Genomic DNA, 22,712 nt, shown 5'->3' with positions numbered 1-22,712 from the left:
TGGCTTTGGTGTTCCACTATTTTCGGACACCTCTTGGAGATAGTGTATACGCACAAGTAGAATTTGGTTATATGGTATCTGTCCTAGCTTGGCAGTTTTAATGGCCAGCCGAGTAGCGTAACTTTGGAAAAAAGGACATTTTGTCAATGGAGTGCGTGATTGATAACTTTGCAAACATTTTTTGATTATTTAAAGACGTAATTACATTCTTATGAGAGAGTCATACCCGGTTTCGGCCATATAATGACCATCTTCAGATTCTAAATCAATACAAAAGAAAATTTAAGTTAAAACCTAAAAATAAGTGCAATATTTAACCAGGCTAATTCCACTATTGGCCATTAAAATTGCTACACCAAGAAGAAATGCAGATGATAAACGGGTATTCATTGGACAAATATTTTATGCTAGAACTGACACGTGATTACATTTTCACGCAATTTGGTTGCATAGATCCCGAGAAATCATTACCCAGAACGACCACCTCTGGCCGTAATAACGGCCTTGATACACCTGGGCATTGAGTCTAACAGAGCTTGGATGGCGTGTACACGTACAGCTCCCCATACAGCTTCAACACGATACCACAATTCATCAAGAGTAGTGACTGGCGTATTGTGACGAGCCAGTTGCTCGGTCACCAGTGACCAGACGTTTTTAATTGGTGAGAGATCTGGAGAATGTGCTGGCCAGGGCAGCAGTCGAACATTTTCTGTATCCAGAAAGGCCCGTACGGGACCTGAAACATGCGGTCGTGCATTATCCTGCTGAAATGTAGGGTTCGCAGTGATCAAATGAACGGTAGAGCCACGGGTCGTAACACATGTGGAATGTAACGTCCACTGTTGAAAGTGCCGTCAATGTGAACAAGAGGTGACCGATACGTGTAACCAAAGGCACTCCATACCATCACGCCGGGTGATACGCCATTATGGCGATGAGTAATACACGCTTCCAATGTGCGTTCTCCGCCATGTCGCCAAACACTGATGCGACCATCATGGTGCTGTAAACAGAACCTGGGTTTATCCGAGAAAATGGCGTTTTGCCATTCGTGCACCCGGGGTCGTCGTCGAGTACACCATCGCAGGCGCTCCTGCCTGTGATGCAGCATCAAGGGTAACCGCAGCCATGATCTCCGAGCTGATAGTCCATGCTGCTGCAAACGTCGTCGAACTGTTCGTGCAGATGGTTGTCGTCTTGCAAACGTCCCCATCTGTTGACTCAGGGATCGAGACTTGGCTGCACGATCCGTTATAGCCATGCGAATAACATGCCTGTCATCTCGATTGGTAGTGATACGAGGCAGTTGGGATCCATCACGGAGTTTCGTATTACCCTCCTGAACCCACCGATTCCATATTCTGGTAACAGTCATTGAATCTCGACCAACGCGAGCAGCAAAGTCGCGATACGATAAATCGCAATCGCGATAGGCTACAATCCGACCATTATCAAAGTTGGAAACGCGATGCTACGCATTTCTCCTCCTTACACGAGGCACCACAACAACGTTTCACCAGGCAACGCCGGTCAATTGCTGTTTGTGTGTGAGAAATCAGTTGGAAACTTTCCTCATATCAGGCCGGCGGGTTTGGCCGAGCGGTTCTAGGCGCTTCAGTCTGGAACCGCGGACCGCTACGGTCGCAGTTTCGAATCGTGCCTCGGACATGGATGTGTGTGGTGTCCTTATGTTTAAGTAGTTCTAAGTTCTAGGGAACTGATGACCTCAGATGTTAAGTCCCATAGCGCTCAGAGTCATTTGAACCATTTTTTTCCTCATGTCATCACGTTGTAGGTGTCCCCACCGACGCCAACCTTGTATGAATTATCTGGAAAGCTAATCATTTGCATATCACAGCATCTTCTTTCTGTCGGTTAAATTTCGCATCTGTTGCACGTCATCTTCGTGATGTATCAATTTTATTTGCCAGTAGTGTATATGTATTTCACATAGATTCAGTTAGATTACTAATAAGCCTGGTTAAATACTGCAGTTATTTTTAGGTTTTAATATAAATTTTCTTTCGTAATTTTTTAGAATTTGAAGATGATCATTGTATGGCCGAAACCGGTTATGGTTCAAATGGCTCTGAGCACTATGGGACTTAACTGCTGAGGTCATCAGTCCCCTAGAACTTAGAACTACTTAGAAGTACTTAAGGACATCACACACATCCATGCCCGAGGCAGGATTCGAACCTGCGACCGAAGCGGTATCGCGGTTCCAGACTGAAGCTCCTAGAACCGCTCGGCCACTCCGACCGGCAAACCGTTTATGACTGTGTCATAAGAATGTGATTGCGTCTATAAATAAACAAAAAAAGTTTACAGAGTAACGTAACATCTGAAGCCGAATGCCTGAGGAAACAGGCAGGCGGTCCAGAGTTAGCGCTGCCGAGACCCCGCCGGAAGCGGCTCACACGTGCCGGGGAGGGGTGCCGGGCAGCGGAGCGTCTCGCGGCGAAAGCCCCCCGGGCCACGGCCGGCCGGCGCCAGGCACCCACCGCCACGCACCCCGCGCTGCCCGCCTATAAAAGCCGCCGCCGGAGCAGCGGTCAGGCAGTCAGAGCAGCGCCCTCCTTCGGCCGTGATATCCACCTGACGCGAACGCACGCACGGAGTCATGCGAAGAGAGGTGAGTCTCATTCTGTTTACCCAGCTGGCGGCGGTTCAGTCCGAACCGACCACAATAACACGGGTTGGGTCATCTGCGCACAGCTACGTCCTAGGTGAGGGTACACCCAACAGAACTTTGGTGTTGTTTGCTACAACTTTGCCTCCTGTCCCAACCTCCCCATCTCAAAGTAGCACTTGCACTTTGCGTAATCCGTTATTTGCTGGACGTATTCCCACCTCCGTCTTCCCTTGCTGTTATTGCTCTCTACATCTCCCTCTAGTACCACGGAAGTTATTCCCTGACCTCTTGATACAGCTCCTATCTTCTACTGAGCGCTTTCCAATCATCATCTTTCTTCACCTATTCTGTGCCGAACATCTTCATTTCTCATTTTTACCAGTCCCACTGGTTTTCATCATTCTTCTGCAGCACCACACCTCTACATCTACATTTATACTCCGCAAGCCACACAACGGTGTGTGGCGGAGGGCACTTTACGTGCCACTGTCGTTACCTCCCTTTCCTGTTCCAGTCGCGTATGGTTCGCGGGAAGAACGACTGCCGGAAAGCCTCCGTGCGTGTTCGAATCTCTCTAATTTTACATTCGTGATCTCCTTGGGAGGTATAAGTAGGGGGAAGCAATATATTCGATACCTCATCCAGAAACGCACCTGCTCGAAAACTGGACAGCAAGCTACACCGCGATGCAGAGCCCCTCTCTTGCAGAGTCTGCCACTTGAGTTTGCTAAACATCTCCGAAACGCTATCACGCTTACCAAATAACCCTGTGACGAAACGCGCCGCTCTTCTTTGGATCTTCTCCAACTCCTCTGTCAACCCGAACTGGTACGGATCCCACACTGATGAGCAATACTCAAGTATAGGTCGAACAAGTGTTTTGTAAGCCACCTCCTTTGCTGAAGGACTACATTTTCTAAGGACTCTCCCAATGAATCTTAACCTGGCACCCGCCTTACCAACAATTAATCTTATATGATCATTCCACTTCAAATCGTTGCGTACGCATACTCCCAGATATTTTACAGAAGTAACTGCTACCAGTGTTTGTCCCGCTATCATATAATCACACAATAAAGGATCCTTCTTTCTATGTATTCGCAATACATTAGATTTTTCTATGTTAAGGGTCAGTTGCCACTCCCTGCACCAAGTGCCTATCCGCGTCGATTCTCTTCCTTTCTGGTTCATGATTGTTTCAAATGGCTCTTGGCACTATGTGACTTAACATCAGTCCCCTAGAACTTAGAACTACTTAAACCTAACTAACCTAAGGAAATCACACACATCCATTACCGAGGCAGGATTCGAACCTGCGACCGTATCGGTCACGCGGTTTCAAACTGAAGCGCCTAGAACCGCTCGGCCACAACGGCCGGCCGGTTCATGATTGGCTACCATAACAACGTTATGCTCCAGACGTATATTGCCAGAAATTTCTTAGTCTAATGAAAGCCTACGCTTGGTACCACTACACTTGTTACAGCGTCATCGCTTGCGGTAGACTGCTTGTAACATCTTACTTGGTTCATCCGCCGTGTCTTATTTTGCTTCATAGGTAAGAAAATTCCTGCATTTCGTCTATCCCACAAATGTGCCCTATCTCTGCTGTCTCGTTGCGAAGTACTCATACACGATGTGCAAGCGGCAGAACCTGTCTATAAGAAATAGCGGTTCTGTAACTTTCTAAGTCTGCAATTGTCGAAATGAGCGTAATATTTGGTGCTATTACCCTCGTTATCTCCTTAATTCTCTCCGACATTGGTAGCACACCGCTCAACCTAAAACCACCATGTTACCAAGGTGGCACATTCCTCTTTCCTGGAATTCGTCTTTTAAATCGCTAAATTTTATCTGCACTTTACTAAACCTATTAAAGATGGGTATTTTTTTACGATTTTATTCATTTAAAGCATCGCGAGAGCTCGTATATTTTGTTTTTCAGCTTACATCTGGAAGTGTTGGCTGCAGTCACATTTTCCCTGTATTTCTGCATCTGGCAGTCACGTTTGCGGTCTGATGTCACTTTCACTTGCGTAATATCACATATTCGTCCAATCTCAAAATATTTCTCAAATTTGTGGCACCCATACCAGACGGGACCAACATAGGATATTGAACGTATATAAGTAATGGAGTCAACAATTGTCTCAGGTCTCTTTTGACTCACAAGAGACCTAACGAAAATGTTGAATAGCCTGAATTGGCAAACGACTGAAGGTAAACGCGAGCTATCGCTTGATAGCCTTTTTACAAAGCTTTCAACATCAACTTGAAGTAAAGAATCTGAAGTTATTTTTCATTTTCCCATAGGACAATGAAGACAAGGTTAGACTGGATGCACCACAAACAAAGGTACTTATTCTTTCCGCGCTCTTGCACTAGTACGCAGAGTACGTGTGTAAGTGTACACTAACAGTTTTCAATACTTGCAAGTTCGGGTTTAAACCTGTAGTAATTGCACTCGTAAAGCAACTGCGGACTTTGTGACTTCGGAAATTAGGAATTATCTACACAACAAAATGGTGAGTGTTGTTCATGAGTATGGCATCCTTACCAGGTAGGACTGGTAGAAGAGGTAGAGAAGATCCGATGAAGAGCGGGGTGTTTCGTCATGTGATCATCTAGCTGCCACCAGAGCGTTCCCGAGATGCTCATTAAACTCCATTGGTAGACGTTAGAAGACACGCATTCTGCATCACGGAGAGTTGCTATTGAAATTTAGAGACAGCACCTCCCGGACAACACATTACTTCCAAATACATATCACGTAATGACGACGACGAGGAAATTTGAGAAATTCGAGCCAATAAGAGGCTTACCGTCTATCATTCTTCCCACGCACCATTCGCAAGTGGAACAGGGAAAGGGGGATCAGTTAGTGGCACAGTACCCTCCGGTACACACCATTAGGTGGCTTGCGGAGCGTGATTTTAGATAGATGTGGTATGGGAATATCTTGAGTCTCCAGCTGCTATAACGGGGTTAACATCAGGCTGAATGCGGTCAACGCAGAACGTCGTACGTATTCCATTTTCCAGCGCAAGGGACTCTTTAGCACGCGGTACATTCAAAAGCACACTCTCTGACGCACCTTGACAGACATTCTCAGCGTGTAGATACAGGTCAAGATCTAGAGCGCCCTCAGCAATGTGCGCTTGCAGCAGTACTTACAAACATTCACAGGCGGCTCGCTTTCGCTGTGGACAATGGCTGAGAAAGGCGCCCGCTCGTTAGAGGCGCCGTCCCACGCTGTTACAGTGTGCTAGTTTCCCACACTTGAGAAGCCCCCACGTAGCAGCCATGTTTTCAAAACAGGCATGCTGCCGCCAGAACCCTATGTTGACACAACATCTGTAACTAGACGAGAACTGGGCACAGTGTCTCCATTTGCAAGTCACATAAGGCTGCCCCCCCCCCCCTACTTCATCATGTTTACAGAATAACAGCCACTAGTAAATAGCACTCCAATCAGGATGTAATATATAGCACGCAAAGTAACTCTACCATGAAGCGAGGCTGCTCGAAAAGCAGTGAGTTAGTTACGTATTCCATAGATCATTTGAACAGATCTTTTATCGAAGTGACATGAAACGAGTCGATTTACAGGATATGTGTACATGATTAGTGACAAAATTCATTAACATATTATTATTTATAATCAAACTTTCACTCTGTAGCGGGGTGTGGGCTGATATAAAACTTCCAGGCGGTTTAAATTGCGTGCCCGACCGAGACTCGAACTCGGGACGTTTGCCTTAAGCGCGACTTTGGTAGAGCACTTGCCCGCGAAAGGCAAAGGTCCCGAGTTCGAGTTTCGGCCCGGCGCGCAGTTTTAATCTGCCAGTAAGTTTCACATGATTATTTTTAGTCCTAGTCATGGAACTACACTCGTTTTTAATATCTGCCAGTTTTCAAGTAGAAATTCGTAAATGCAATAGAAGGAGTTGTCCGCAAGAAATGATTTTAAATTAGATTTAAAACTTTCTTCGCTACCGGTCAGACACTATGTCAATGGGTATATGATGAAAAATTTTTGTTGCTGCATGTTGAACTCCTCTCTGAGCCACTAACAGCTTTAATAGTGGGTAATAAAGGCCATTTTTTGCTTCTAGCTTTGTAGGTGTGTTCATCACTGTTCGTCTCAAACTGTGACGGATTATTTATGACGAATTTCATTACCAAAAATATGTAATGTGACGGCCTCGAAGAGGTACCTACATGATGTCCATGGGTGCTCGCTTTTGCACAATCAATACTTTAAAAGTGATGAGTTACGGCAGAAAATTATTCCAGAACTGTTTGAGAAGCTCAGTAATCTAAGGAACGGGAGCGGACCAAAAATTGAACCTTGTGGGACGCCATAATTTTTTTTCCCCGCTCACTAAACTTTTCTACATTTCCGACATTGACTGAATTATTCTGTACAACCTTATTCGTTCTGTTCGTTTAGTGTGTGTCAGACTAGATGATTGTAAAGCCATCAATTCCACAAAACTTGAGTTTTTCTAACAGAGAAACAAGATGTACACGATCCAATGCTTTGCAAAGATCATGAAAAATACCAAATGGTGAAGTGGTATTATTTAAGGCTCGTAATACATGATGAGTGAATGTATAAATAACTGTTGCAAATGGACGAGTTACTTTATCTCTCGTAGGTGCACTTGTCTCACATTTTTAATAAAGTCGTGCTTACGTGAATGGCAGAGGAAAGTGCCCGGAACCAAACTCCCCCTTCCCCCTATAACTGACCATCTAGTGTCTTGACTCGCTACTCTACTCTTGTGGGCCCAATTGTAAGCAGGACTTTCAGCTTCTACAGTAGCGGAGCGCACAGGTCGTCTGCTTCACTTGTTGCTTATCAGCAACATTTTCCATTTTGACAAATGGAAAAAGTTTTTACGTTTCGCTACGTTTCTCGTTACTTCTCCTAGAACCTCTCCTCTAAGCCGTTTAATGTATATGTGTTCTTGAGTCGTTAGGTTTAAGTTTAATGTTTCTTTGTAAATCGTTTCATTGAAATGTTTCGTTAAAAATTTATTTGTTTAACAGAATGTAGGCTGTACTTGCGTAAACTGCTGAAACTGGAGCACCTTCAGTTGCATCAACCGGGCCCGTTACTGTCTGTGTTTAAAGTATGCCTGTTTTAGTACACCCTCCATTGGAGATTAGAAGAGGATAACGGGGAAGGCTGATCAAAGAAAGTGGAGTTGTTCTAAACTGACTACAGCATTGAAGCAGTTCGGAAAAATAATGTTGGTTGGAAGGAGGCCAGTAAACAGTGTAACGTCCAAAAACACTTATGAGGCTGCCTAATACTAAGTACGCTACACAAGAGGACGCAGCAGCTAGCGGGACAGGCAGACATAGAATTTTGGGTAAAGATCTTGAACAAGGTATGCTTTATCACTGTCATGGTATGGAAGCTTCTTTCTTTCGGCTTACTCGTAACAACTTATGAAAAATTGCAGTACAAATAGCACAGAGAAATAACACTGAACACCCTTTGAAAGACGGAACTGCTAGGGCAAAAAAGTTTAACATTTTTCTTGAACGTCACAAAATTCAGAAAGAAAGCCTACAGGAATATCAAATAGCAAGGCTCTTGGCCATCCTGACTTAGGTTTTCCGTAATTTCCCTAAATCATTCAAGGCGAATGACGGGATGGTTCCTCTGAACGGGCACGGAAGATTTCTTTCCCCATCCTTCCTTAATCCGATATGCATCTACATCTACGTGATTACTCTGCTATTCACAATAAAGTGCCTGGCAGAGGGTTCAATGAACCACCTTCATGCTGTCTCTCTACCGTTCCACTCTCGAACGGCACGCGGGAAAAACGAGCACTTAAATTTTTCTGTGAGAGTCCTGATTTCTCTTATTTTGTCGTGACGATCATTTCTCCCCATGTAGGTGGGTGCCAACAGAATGTTTTCGCAATCGGAGGAGAAAACTGGCGAACGAAATTTCATGAGAAGATCCCGTCTTAACGAAAAACGCCTTTGTTTTAATGATTGCCACTCCAATTCACGTATCATGTCTGTGGCACCATCTCCCCTATTTCGCGATAATACAAAACGAGCTGCCCTTCTTTGTACTTTTTCGATGTCATCCGTCAGTCCCACGTGATGCGGACCGACGACCTCGCCGTTTGGTCCCCTCCCTTAACACCAACCAACCAAACAACCAAACAACCAATCAACCAAGGCTCTTAGGTTCAGCAAATAACCCAGAGAGAAATTCTATGACTGTTTTGTCTAATTTGACACCTTTTCTCTAATTTTGTCTAGTACTATTTTACTGATTTCTACAGGAGGGCTGATTTTGGTATCTATTTTTCGTGTCTGCTAAGTGTAAGGTTATCGAAATTTTTTTATTTTTGGGAATAACTTTCAAAGATATTTTCTATGAGTGAAATATAAATGGTGCTTATCATCATATTCTTTTAAAATATAAGTTCTATTATCAAAAACCAAAAACGAAGTGGCTTACGGTTTTGGACACATTCCTGTAAAATATGGACGTTCTTCAACAGGTCTTGATGAGAGCAAAGTGATTTCGGAATAGGAACTATAAGGTGCTCTTTCGAAGAGACGTACTGATATTCGTTTTTCGTAAAGAACAAAATTACATGAGAGGCAATTACTCTAATTAATGTCCCTCTTGCTAGCTAAACAATATTTGGTTGACAGATTTTTTTTATTTTGCTTCTGGACAATAAGTCATTCTGGAACGGTCGAGGTACATAGCGCACGCTGTACGGTATACGCAGAATAATTAAAATTGCCTAATCTGTCGATTCTGTAATCGCAGGTGCAGCGGACAGAAACGTAATCTCTGAGATTGGCCGTATGGGCTCGTATGCGCCGGTTTTTCCGCGCGTCACGGTCCAGCGACATAAGCACCGAACGGCCGCTCTATATGGTGGGAGGAACAGGTGGCGTACTTTCTGGACACGCACGCTTGGAGAACGGAGAAAGCAGCTCTCCAGTACTTCCCGCTGGACAGCGCGGCACGCAACCGCTTTCCAGAGCTCCCTCTCTCCCCCCTCCACCCTGTTAATTGGGCTGGCCGTCGCCTCGCTTTGTTGCCCAAGATCCTCTCCAGACAACAACAATGTTTAAAAGCCCGCCACGCCACGCTCCGGCGAATCCGCTATCTCGATGCACGGAGTTCCGGGAATGGAGCTGAGATGGCGCCGCGAGCGCTGGTACGAACGGAACGGAATTTCGCCTCTGTTACGATGATTTAAGTGTCAGGAAGTCGTTTCTGAGGCCGGCCGCGGTGGTCTATCGGTTCTAGGAGCTCAGTCCGGTACCGCGCGACCGCTACGGTCGCAGGTTCGAATCCTGCCTCGGGCATGGATGTGTGTGATGTCCTTAGGTTAGTTAGGTTTAAGTAGTTCTAAGATCTAGGGGACTGATGGCCACAGATGTTTAGTCCTATAGTGCTTAGAGCCATTTGAAGTCGTTTCTGAAAGTATTTGTATGGAGTGTAGCCATGTATGGAAGTGAAACATGGACGATAAATAGTTTGGTCAAGAAGAGAATAGAAGCTTTCGAAATGTGGTGCTACAGAAGAATGCTGAAGTTTAGACGGGTAGATCACATAACTAATGAGGAGGTATTGAATAGAATTGGGGAGGAGTCTGTGGCACAACTTTACTAGAAGAAGGGATCGGTTGGTAGGACATGTTCTGAGGCATCAAGGGATCGCCAATTTAGTATTGGAGGGCAGCGCGGTGGGTAAAAATCGTAGAGGGAGACCAAGAGATGAATACACTAAGCAGATTCAGATGGATGTAGGCTGCAGTAGGTACTGGGAGATGAAGCAGCTTGCACAGGATAGAGTAGCATGGAGAGCTGCATCAAACCAGTCTCAGGACTGAAGACCACAACAACAACAACAACAACAACGTTGGCCCATCTTGCGTAATATCATAGGCCAGGTCCCAACCTTATCTGGAAGGCAGTTTAGTTCATTCGGCTAGAAGTATATTTCACTTTCAAATTAATGATTAACTTCAGTCATAGCGTCTTAGAACACGGTCCACATCACTACTTTTCTTTCATAATTTTACTAGCTGACATACACGGCCTTGGACGTGTATCCAGTTAGTCATTTTTCTATTAGAAACAAAAAAGAGAGCTTCGTTTGTAATGTGATATCGAAAAAATTTCATTTCCATGGTATTCGTGAAATTGTGCAGTAGACTCGGTGTGACATGATCCCGGACAGTTCATGAATGCTGAGCGCAAAGCTTCGCGTGTCTACAACTCTGTTTTGTAAACGTCTCTGTTGTGGCGTAACAAGACAGCTACGCCACACTGAAGTAGCCGAAAGGCACGCGTAATCTCACGTAGGCTAGATAGAGGTCTGAAACAGGATACGTAATGAATGGTAGCAAGAAAAGTACGTAGCTGCTATAATACTTAACTTTTAATCCTTCATTTGAATACAGCATTCCTTGATGATACAAGTGAGACTCTATCTTAAAATGGTTAATGGCGCCTTGCTAGGTCGTAGCCATGTACTTAGCTGAAGGCTATTCTAACTATCTGTTCGGCTAATGAGTGATGCTTCGTCCGTGTAGTCGCTAGCTACGTCGTCCGTACAACTGGGGCGGGTGCTATTCCGTATCTCGAGACCTGGCTTGTGGTGGCGCTCGGTCTGCGATGACACAGTGGCGACACGCGGGTCCGACATGTACTAAATGGACCGCGGCCGATTTAAAGCTACCACCTAGCAAGTGTGGTGTCTGGCGGTGACACCACAGTCTCTATGGCAACACCTCATCATAGCTTTATAGGCGGCTATTATTTTCGTCTAGAACAGTTTGCACTTCGCAGTTTAAAGCTGTCAAAAAGCGCTGCGAGGTGTCACCGATTTCTTGAAGCTGACTCGACTGTAGAGTCTCTTAGTAGCAAAGAAAAAATATATTAAAACTTCATGCATGGTGCAGCATTTTTCTCCAAACATCTCAGTGTCTATAACGTTATGTCACTTCAACTATGTGTCGTTCAATGATATATTTGTGTGGGTACTTTGAGCGGCATATATGGATACTGCCTGCGAAATTTCTTGCGAACACAGTTAGTAGCAGAGAAGTAATACGAGGCCTGTTCAGAAAGTAAGCTCCGATTGATTGCCAAATTGAAACCACAGTGAACATCAGAAATGTTTTACTTGTAACAATTAGCTACACCTTTCAGCTACTTCTCTACGTAGTCGCCGTTCTGACTTAGACTTTTGTCATAGCGTTGTACCAACTTTTCAATAGCCTCATCATAGAAGGCAGCCGCCAGTGCTTTCCGCCAATTCTCCACGCTGGCCTACACCTCGTTGTCTGTGTCAAAATGTTGTCTTCAAAGACAGCGGTTCATGTGACCAGAGATGAAACTCAGGGGGAGACAATTGCGGACTGTATTGTGGGTAATCTCACATTTCCATTTGAAAACGATGCAGGAGCATCTTCATTGCCCCTGCAGACTGCGGCTGCGAATTGTCTTGAAGAAGAAACAGCACGACAGTTATGTAATGTTAGCTGCATAACTTCAGGCGAAATTTCTCACCAGGCCCTCGTACTTGGCGGCAGACACTATTTTCTAGACATCTTTACGCACTCACTGCGAGCTCAGAAATCAGAAGAGCGACGTGATGCTAACTGGGGTTATACTAGAGACACTACCCAACACATCTGTGCAAAGCTTTATCGGATTTTCATAGTCGTTTCCATTTCGCGACCGATCGGAGCTTACTTTCTGAACGCCCCTCGTACAATTATACATCAAGCATGATGGGGCAGTCTTACACGCATCTCATAGTTTCTCATGTCGTCTCTCCTGAATCATTCGACTGACGTGGAAATCGGTAGATGTACAGACAGACCAATGGTTACAATTTCAGAAAAATTGGATGGTTTATTCAAGAGAAAGAGCTCCACAGACTGGGCATAACAATAACGGATTGGTCCACCTTTGGTCCTTATGCAAGCACTTATTTGCTTTGGTGTTTATCCAAAGAGTTATTGGGTGTCGTCCTGAGGAATATAGTGCCAAATTCTGCACAACTGGCGCGGTATATAGTCAAAATCCCGAGCTGGTTGGAGGGTCCTACCGATAATACTCCAGATGTTCACTAATAAACTAAACTCCGTCCCAACAGGCCTTGGAAGGCCCAACGGCACCGACCGGCCGCCGCGTCATCCTCAGCCTACAGGCGTCACTGGATGCAGATATGGAGGGGCATGTGGTCAACACACCGATCTCCCAACCGTATGTCAATTTACGAGACCGGAACAGCTACTTCTCAATCAAGTAGCTCCTCAGTTTGCCTCACAAGGGCTGAGTGCACCCTGATTGCCAACAGCGCTCGACAGACCGGATGGTCACCCATCGAAACGCTAGCCCAGCACGACAGCGCTTAAATACGGTGATCTGACGGGAACCGGTGTTACCACTGCGGCAAGGCCGCTGGTTCCAGATGTTTAACTATTGTGGAAATATCCGGCGACCTTTGTGGGCAAGGTAGGATCTGGTAAGAACGGAGGCAGGCAGTAGAAACTCTCCCGCGTGCGGACGGGCATTATCTTGCTGAAATGTAAACCAAAGATGGCTTGCCATGACGGGCAACAAAACGCCTATGATATCGTCGACGTACTGCCGTGATGGAAAGGCGCCGCTGATTATAACCAAACGGGTAACGCTATGTAATGGAAGGGCGGCCCAGACCATCATTCCTGGTTGTCCAGCCGTATAGAGAACGAGAATGTGGTCGGTATCTCACCACTGTCCGGGCAATCTCCAGACGCGTCTTCGCTGGCCAACTAGGTTCAGTCACTGACATCCAACGCCCAGCTACCGACAATCATTGCTTGCACACTGCCATTTGCTAATGGAAGAGAGAAGGGGAAAACCCAGTGGTACCTTGAGTACCCGTAATGTTATGTGTGCCTCACTGCTTTTTTTATTTTTTAAACTAATTTGTGCCTGATTTTATTCTGAGAGGAATTACCGTAAACGGAAATGTGATTCAAAAAGTACTTGAAGTGAAGTGAAGCGCAACTGGACAGCGAGAAACTCTTTAGCAAGCAATCCCCACAACGGTAGTAGTTGTGAATCTTTGAGTATGCACTAAAAAAAAAAATTTAAAAAAAAGAGGACGTATTGCTAGGCCATAGCTCAGAACGTAGTGTTACAGTTAATGAAAATTGATATTTTAGTGATAAAACCGAGTAAAGTATGTGTAAGAGTTGTCAAACATTTATGTGTACAAATTTTCTGGAAGTGAAGAATAGAAATATTCTGTTTTTCGAAAAGAAGGTGAACTTCATTGTCGTCGCCGTCTGTCAATCGACAGAATTGTAAGTGTACAAAGTTCACTAAAATATAGGAAAAGAAATGCATTCTCTATAGTTTTCATTCAATAAGTAACAACCTCTCATGATTTGTTAATTACAGTAACTGGTTTATGTTCTTATAGAATAGTATGGTGCTGAACTCCACTGACCAATATTGATGTAGCAGGACGTGTAGTCTGAAGGAAGTTTGTGTGCCAAGCAATCTCCTTTTCTCACGAAAAGCAGACTGCTGTTTGATCTTATTTACTTACAACAGCGGTCCCTTAGGTATGAAAAGCTACGCAAACTTGGGCTCAAAGCTATCCGCAATACGGCCAAGTAATTAACAAAGTCGTATTTTAAACCTTAAAGAACCATAACTTCCTCCAAATTGTAATACGACACCAACTGGTGCAGTTGGTGACTGGTACCAGTTAGGACTTAAAGTAAAAATCTCAATCAAAAATCAATTATATATATATATATATATATGGTGTTACAAAAAGGTACGGCCAAACGTTCAGAAAACATTCCTCTTACACAAATGAAGAAAAGATGTTATGTGGACATGTGTCCGGAAACGCTTAATTTCCATGTTAGAGCTCATTTTAGTTTCTTCAATGGAGCACGTTATCGTGATTTCATCCGGGATACTCTACCTGTGCTGCTAGAACATGTGCCTTTACAAGTACGACACAACATGTGGTTCATGCACGATGGAGCTGCTGCACATTTCAGTCGAAGTGTTCGTACGCTTCTCAACAACAGATTCGGTGACCGATGGATTGGTAGAGGCGGACCAATTCCATGGCCTCCACGCTCTCCTTACCTCAACCCGCTCGACTTTCATTTATGGGGGCATTTGAAAGCTCTTGTCTACGCAACCCCGGTACCAAATGTAGAGACTCTTCGTGCTCGTATTGTGGACGGCTGTGATACAATACGCCATTCTGCAGGGCTGCATCAGCGCATCAGGGATTCCATGCGACGGAGGGTGGATGCATGTATCCTCGCTAACGGAGGACATTTTGAACATTTCCTGTAACAGAGTGTTTGAAGTCACGCTGGTACGTTCTGTTGCTGTGTGTTTCCATTCCATGATTAATGTGATTTGAAGAGAAGTAATAAAATGAGCTCTAACACGGAAGTAAGCGCTCCGGACACATGTCCACATAACATATTTTCTTTCTTTGTGCGTGAGGAAGGTTTCCTGAAAGTTTGGCAGTACCTTTTTGTAACACCCTGTATAAATATTCATATTATTAACATAAGTCATTTTATATACCCTCCACTAAGCACCGCACGGTGGCTTGCGGAGTGTAGACATAACTGTAGATGTAACAGGTAATGCTGTTAACATAGTGTGGAACTAACGTAATTTGATGGATTTGTAAGTAGCAGCCAACTTTGGCAGGAGTGTCGGCTGATGATGTGATTAGACGGCGAACTAGGGCGAGAATCTCGCTTCCGTAATTGCTCGGCCCGTTAGGCGAGACAGATCGGCGGTCGGCGCGTTCTGCCTAAGGGCCCCATTAGGCCAAGTACAGGGGGGATGTGCGGTCAGCAGCGGCAACAAGCGGTTTAGCCACGGGCCGGAGGTTTGCGCAGGCGCGGAATCGTGCAGTGCGGGGGGGGGGGGGGGGGGGATGAGGGAGGGAGGGAGGGGGAAGGATGGAAGGGGGGAGGGGTGGTGAGATGGAGAGCACTGGTGACGTTCGGGAGCGGCAACTGTCTGAAGCGAAATATCTCTTCCGCTGAAATGAGATCAACGTCTACCAACATTTCACAATGCAGTGTTTCTGAAATAAACCGCTATCAGCTATATATGAACTTTTAGAGGAACACGACTGCTTTCGTGATGCCAAATCACATCATCAGGTGTACATCTACAAGATAGGAAACGAACAATTGACAATACGACAAAAAAAAAAAAAAAAAGAAAGGAAGATACCATTCCTAATGATCTTCGCTGTATGACAACCAATATGAAATACTGACACGTCAGTAAAACATTTACGCACTGATACGGGAAGAAGAGGGACTCAAGAGTGTCAAAGAAAATACTGTCACCTATAATGAACAGATGTGATAGTTCAAACTGACCATATGAGAATTGGCATGTAAAAAGCGCGTTTACCCACTGTGAAAAGAGCAACATAAGAAAACATGTGAAGGGAAAAAGCCGTAACTAGCAACAATGAAAGAACGCGATTAAAAAAGCTCACGTCATACCGGGAAGCGATCGACAGCAACCCTCAAATCGACTGGCCGTGCAGGGCCATATTGGGTGTGTCACTGAGGGCACTAGTGACACCATACATATAGCGGGGAAAGTTACAAACATTTCGCGGAAATCCAAATATCTAGAGAATGTCTGAGGCCCCCGCTTTTAACTTGTCAGTATTTAACAGGTCGATAGAACTACACTACAGGCCATTAAAATTGCTACACCAAGAAGAAATGCAGATGAAAAACGGCTATTCATTGGACAAATATATTATACTATAACTGACATGTCATTACATTTTCGCGCAATTTGGGTGCATAGCAACTGAGAAATCAGTACCCAGAACAACCACCTCTGGCCGTGATACGCCTGCGCATTGAGTCAAACAGAGCTTGGATGGCGTGTACAGGTGCCCATGCAGCTTCAACACGATACCACAGTTCATCAAGAGTAGTGACTGGCGTATTGTGACGAGCCAGTTGCTCGGCCACCATTGACCAGACGTTTTCAATTGGTGAGAGAACTGGAGAATGTGCTGGCCAGGGCAGCAGTCGAACAATTGCTGTATCCAGAAAGGCCCGTACGTGACCTGCAACATGCGGTCGTGCATTATCCTGCTGAAATGTAGGGTTTCGCAGGGATCGAATGAAGGGTAGAGCCACGGGTCGTAACACATCTGAAATGTAACGTCCACTGTTCAAAGTGTCGTCAATGCGAACAAGAGGTGACCGATACGTGTAACCAATGGCACTCCATACCATCAAGCCGGGTGATACGCCAGTATGGCGATGAGGAATACACGCTTCCAATGTGCGTTCTCCGCGATGTCGCCAAACACGGATGCGACCATCATGATGCTGTAAACAGAACCTGGATTTATCCGAGAAAATGACGTTTTACCATTCGTACACCCGGGTTCCTCGTCGAGTACACCATCGCAGGCGCTCCTGTCTGTGATCCAGCGTCAAGGGTAACCGGAGCCATGGTCTCCGAGCTGATTACTCCATGCTGCTGCAAACGTCGTCGAACTGTTCGTGCAGATGGTTGTTGTCTTGCAAACGTCCCCATCTGTTGACTGTGGGATCGAGACGTGGCTGCACGATCTGTTACAGCCATGCGGATAAGATGCCTGTCATCTCGACTGCTAGTGATACGAGGCCGTCGGGATCCAGCACGGCGTTCCGTATTACCCTCCTGAACCCACCGATTCCATATTCTGCTAACAGTAATTGGATCTCGACCAACGCGAGCAGCAATCTCGTGATACGATAAACCGCAATCGCGATAGGCTACAATCCGACCTTTATCAAAGTCGGAAACGTACACCTGAAGATGTGAGGTGACATCACGAAACCAATCGTTGATTGGTTGGTTGGTTGGTTGGTTGAATCGGGGGAAGGGACCAAACAACGATGTCATCGATCCATCGGAATAGGGAAGGACGAGGAAGGAATTCGGCAGTGCCCTTTCAAAGAAACCATCCCGGCACTTGCCTGAAGCGATTTAGGGAAATCACAGAAAACTAAATCAGCATGGTCGGACGCGGGTTTGAACCATCGTCCTCCCGAATGGGAGTCCAGGTTGCTAACCACTGCGCCACCTCCCTAGGTGTTAAGGCCAGTCGTACCATAAGTATAGGGTGTCCCAAAAAGAATGACCCGATTTTAACTTTTAATAATATTGAGACAAATGTCACTAGGTAACTGAAACAGCGATAGATGTAATCAGCATGGTCTAGAGTTTCATAAAAAATCCGCTAGATGCGACTACGAGCGCAGTTTCCTCAATGCCAAGGTGCCTGACCTTTGGATAGGTCGTGCAGGACCGCGAGACCAGAGTTTACACTCTTGGCCTCCTAGGTCCCCTGACTTAACACCATGTGATTTCTTCCTGTGCGGATATGTTAAACATTGTGTTTACGTTCCTTCATTACCTAGTAACATTGATGAACTAAAAACCAGAATATCAGTTGCTGTAATTCCAGTGACACCTTTCCGGCCGCTGTGGCCGAATGGTTCTAGGCGCATCAGTCCGGAACCGCACTGCTGCTACGGTCGCAGGTTCGAATCATTCCTCGGGAAAGTGTGTGTGTGATGTCCTTAGGTTAGTTAGGTGTAAGTAGTTCTAAGTCTAGGGGACATGACCTCAGATGTTAAGTTCCATAGTGCTCAGAGCCATTTGAACCATTTGAAGACGCCTTATGCTCTGTTTGGGATGAATTCGGATATCGACTAGATGACGTCCGTGTAGCCAAATGGTTCAAATGGCTCTGAGCACTATGGGACTTAACTTCTGAGGTCATCAGTCCGCTGGAACTACTTAAAACTAACTAACCTAAGGAAACCACACACATCGATGCCCGAGGTAGGATTCGAACCTGCGACCGTAGCGGTCGCGCCTAGAACCGCTCGGCCACTCCGACCGGCCGGCCGTCCGTGCAGCCAATGGAGGACATATTGAGCATTTAAGATGGATTTTTATAAACTTCTGTCTTTTTTGAGTAATTTAGTATTGAATTTGTTGGTGTTCAGCCCTTCTTCATAATAAATAATTCTATTTACAATCGGGTCATTCTATTTGGGGCACCCTGTATTCCACCATGCGTGCGAGATACGAAATAATACAGACGAAATACCCTCAAGATCTCAAGAAGTATGCAACAATTCGTCTTCCAGAGCAGAAAAGTGATGACAGGTGTGAATAATGCCGAATTACGAGCTTAATAAATCATGCTGGGGGCTTCATTCGTGAATTTTTTCCAATCGTTAAAATATTTAACACTTTGAGAATTATTATCCACCACGTTTTGCTTTCTTTTTGGGAAGATAGGAGTTAGTAGGCTATGTGATGGCAGCATTTTCCACTTTATCCCTCTTTGTGCACACCATCACCGACGTCGTCAGCAACAGCTGAAACACTTCACCGTACATGATGCACCGATTATGGTCGCTTGAGACATCTGTAGTGTAGACTGTCCCGCTGTACACCGCTCAAGTGGTGTCAACTATAGTGCTCTTTAATGAGATTTTCTCTCTGCAGCGGAGTGTACGCTGATATGACACTTCCTGGCAGATTAAAACTGTGTGCCCGACCGAGACTCGAACAGGACCTTTGCCTTTCGCGGGTAAATGCTCTACCAACTGAACTAGCCAAGCACGACTCACGCCCCGTCCTCACAGCTCTATTTCTGCCAGTACCTCGTCTCCTAACTTCCAAACTTTAAAGAAGCTCTCCTGCGAACCTTGCAGAACTAGCACTTCTGAAAGAAAGGATATTGCGGAGACATGGCTTAGCCACAGCCTGGGGGTGTTTCCAGAATGAGATTTTCACTCTGCAGCGGAGTGTGCGCTGATATGAAATTTCCTGACAGATTAAAACTGTGTGCCGGACCGAGACTCGAACTCGGGACCTTTGCCTTTTGCGGGCAAGTGCTCTACCAACTGAGCTAGCCAAGAACGACTCACGCCCCGTCCTCACAGCTCTACTTCTGCTAGTACCTCGTCTCCTGCTCTTGTGAACCTTATGATAAAATGTAGACTACCTATTTTGCCATTGGCTGACACGACTTCATTGCCCGCAGACGCTGTTGGCCCTGCTTACCGTCGCCCTCGCGGCAACGGTGGCGGCGAAAGACTCCCCGGCGGCCAAGGAGGGCCACAGGACGCAGCAGGCTGAGGAGGAGATCAGCAGGACCCAGAAGAAGCGCGGCCTCTTCGACCTGGGCTACGGGGGCGGCTACGGCTCCGGGCTGGGCATCGGCTACCTGGGAGGCGGCCACGGGCTCTTCGGGGGCGGCGGCTTCGGCGGCAGCTACGGAGGCCACGGCCACGTCAAGACCGTCACAGTCACCCAGAAGGTCGGCATCCCCGTGCCGCAGCCGTACACCGTCCACGTGCCCGTTGACAAGCCCGTCCCCTACCCCGTGGCCAAGCCGTTCCCCGTCGAAGTCAAGGTCCCCGTCGACAGGCCTTACCCCGTACCGGTCGAGAAGCCGGTCCCTTACCCGGTGGAGAAGCCTTTCCCAGTACCGGTGAAGGTGCCGGTGGACCGACCCTACACCGTCCACGTACCCGTCGAGAGGCCCGTGCCCTACCCCGTGGAAGTCAAGGTCCTGGTACCCCAGCCCTATCCCGTCCACGTCCCCAAGCCCTACGCCGTCGTCGTCGAGAAGAAGGTTCCAGTGCCAGAGCCGTACCCGGTCGAAGTGAAGGTCCCCGTACCACAGCCGTACACCGTCCACGTCAAGGTACCGGTGGAAGTGCCCGTTGACCGCCCTTACCCTGTCCACGTAAAGGTCCCCGTCGACAGGCCGTACCCAGTGCATGTTCCACAGCCCTACCCAGTGGAGAAGCCGGTACCTGTACCCTACACCGTCGAGAAGCCCTACCCCGTGCCGGTGAAGGTGCCTGTCGACCGTCCTTACCCAGTGGATGTCCCCAAACCCTACCCAGTACCTGTAGAGAAACCAGTGCCCTACCCAGTCGAGAAGCCAGTTCCCTACCCCGTGGAGAAGCCCGTAGCCTACCCGGTCAAGGTACCTGTTGACAGGCCTTACCCAGTCGATGTGCCCAAACCAGTCCCTTACCCAGTTGACAAGCCTTACCCTGTGCCTGTTGACAAGCCCTACCCAGTACCAGTAAAGGTCCCAGTAGAAAGGCCCTACCCAGTTCCCGTGAAGGTCCCCGTGGCGGTCCCGATCAAGTCTCACTACGGCGGTGAAGGTCTAGGAGGTGGCTACGGAGGTGGATTAGGGGGCTACGGAGGTGGATTTGGCGGCTACAGTGGAGGCGGCTACAGTGGAGGCTACCACCATTAAGGCAGACTGTTGCCGCTCTGAAGTTACCACCATGGAGTTCGTCTCCTTCGCCAACATCGTAGATCATTAACCGCGCCGACAGTATCGAAGTACCATCTGAAACACCATCATCATCAGTCGTCTGTCCTGTGATTCCACGCCCTGAACAACAGCTGACGTCATCACTGAGGTCCAACTGATCATCATTCCTCGCTGCTGATCCTGCTCCTTGAGTCGTCGCTCACACTCAACTCCCATGCACCACATTTTTTTATGTATTCGCAACTGCATATAACTGTACCGCTGGCTACCACGTGACTCTCAGTGGAATTTTCCTTCGCCTTATCATCACGATTACTCAAATTTGTTATGAGGAGGAAATATTGTCTCCTTCTGAGTACTAGTTGTGAACCCTCCAACTTGTGTGTAGTAAACGTTGCTCAAAAAAGGATTTCCAGCACATTACAGAGCACTTCATCGAAGAGGCTCTGTGACGGGCAAGTCCAAACGAAGTAAGCGTCCCTTGGAGGATGACGATGCCAAAGCATCCTAGTTACCAGTAACCACATTGCTAATGCTTCCTTGGATGCGCCTAAGGGAACTGAAAACAGGAAGAGTCACTGCGTAACAGAACGGTACAAATATGCTTTTGCATTATGTATAGTTTCCAGTCATATGTCAAAGTGTCTGCTTGACGTACACCATCTCATTTTGTGATAAGTCTTGTTTATATGTTCACAAATATTTTTGTACTGCAAAAATAAATAAAAAATAAAGAATATTTTTCTCAAATTTTCTGCTCTCGGCTATATTCCATTTACTTTCCTGTAAGTTTCACAAGCACTTCCTCAGATCTTTAACTCATCTGATAAGACGTTTGTCCACTTATATCGAGAAATTATAAATATTAAATTGTGATTCGCAGTAGCCTCTAAGGTATCACTCTTTTTACAAATTAAAATTATTGAATGCAGTCACGGTTGCTTTTCTCGTTCACCTGATCAATGGAATTACTCAGTCTCCTTCATTTCTATCGAGCACAATGAAGGAAAACAGCTACTAACGTAATATAATGATGTAATACATTCCTCTTTACTGGGTGAGTATGTCGCAAGAAAAATCTGTAACGATCCATTTGATCACGATCGAGACGTACTATCACTACGAGTAATCGAGGCATAGGCCACAACTCTTTTTTCCGTTCCCTCCTCCCTCGAAATTTCTATCTTTCGCTTACCTCTTCATCTCAGAGCAGTACTTGCACCCTACATCCTGTTATGTGCTGGATGTATTTCGAGCTCTGTCTTTCTCTATAGTTTTCAACCTCTACAGCTCCCTTTAGTACAACTGAAGTTGATACCTAATGTCTTATGTCCTATCACCCTGTGCCTTTCTCGTCATTATTTTCCATGTATTCCTTTCTTCGCTGATTCTGTCCAGAACCTGCCTATTTTTAATCCTATCAGATCACCTGATTTTCTTTATTCTTCTGTAGCACCACGTCTCAAGCGCTTCGATTCTCTTCTGTTCCTGTTTTCTCACAGTCCACGTTTCACTGCTATACTAGGCTGTGCTCTAGACATACAATCTCATAAATTTCTTCCTCAAACTAAAGCCTATCTTTGATACCAGTAGACTTCTCTTGGCCAGGAATGCCCTTTTTGCCAGTACTACGCTGCTTGTTATTCCCTCTTTGCTTCGTCCATCAAG

The 22,712-nt window shown here is 46.1% G+C and overlaps 1 protein-coding gene across 1 annotated transcript; it reads left to right on the top strand.

The window, feature by feature from the left end:
* Window positions 1–2,557: 2,557 nt before the first annotated feature.
* Window positions 2,558–21,794, top strand: LOC126428229 (uncharacterized). The gene is made up of 2 exons (XM_050090145.1): window positions 2,558–2,638; window positions 19,788–21,794. Exons 1-2 carry the CDS (start codon window positions 2,627–2,629, stop codon window positions 21,021–21,023), a joined length of 1,248 nt encoding a protein of 415 aa, XP_049946102.1. The 5' UTR covers window positions 2,558–2,626; the 3' UTR covers window positions 21,024–21,794.
* Window positions 21,795–22,712: the final 918 nt, after the last annotated feature.

This window comes from Schistocerca serialis, chromosome 12, assembly GCF_023864345.2.
Source record: "Schistocerca serialis cubense isolate TAMUIC-IGC-003099 chromosome 12, iqSchSeri2.2, whole genome shotgun sequence".
Lineage (NCBI taxonomy): Eukaryota > Metazoa > Arthropoda > Insecta > Orthoptera > Acrididae > Schistocerca > Schistocerca serialis.
This window is presented reverse-complemented; position numbering and strand designations above follow the sequence as displayed.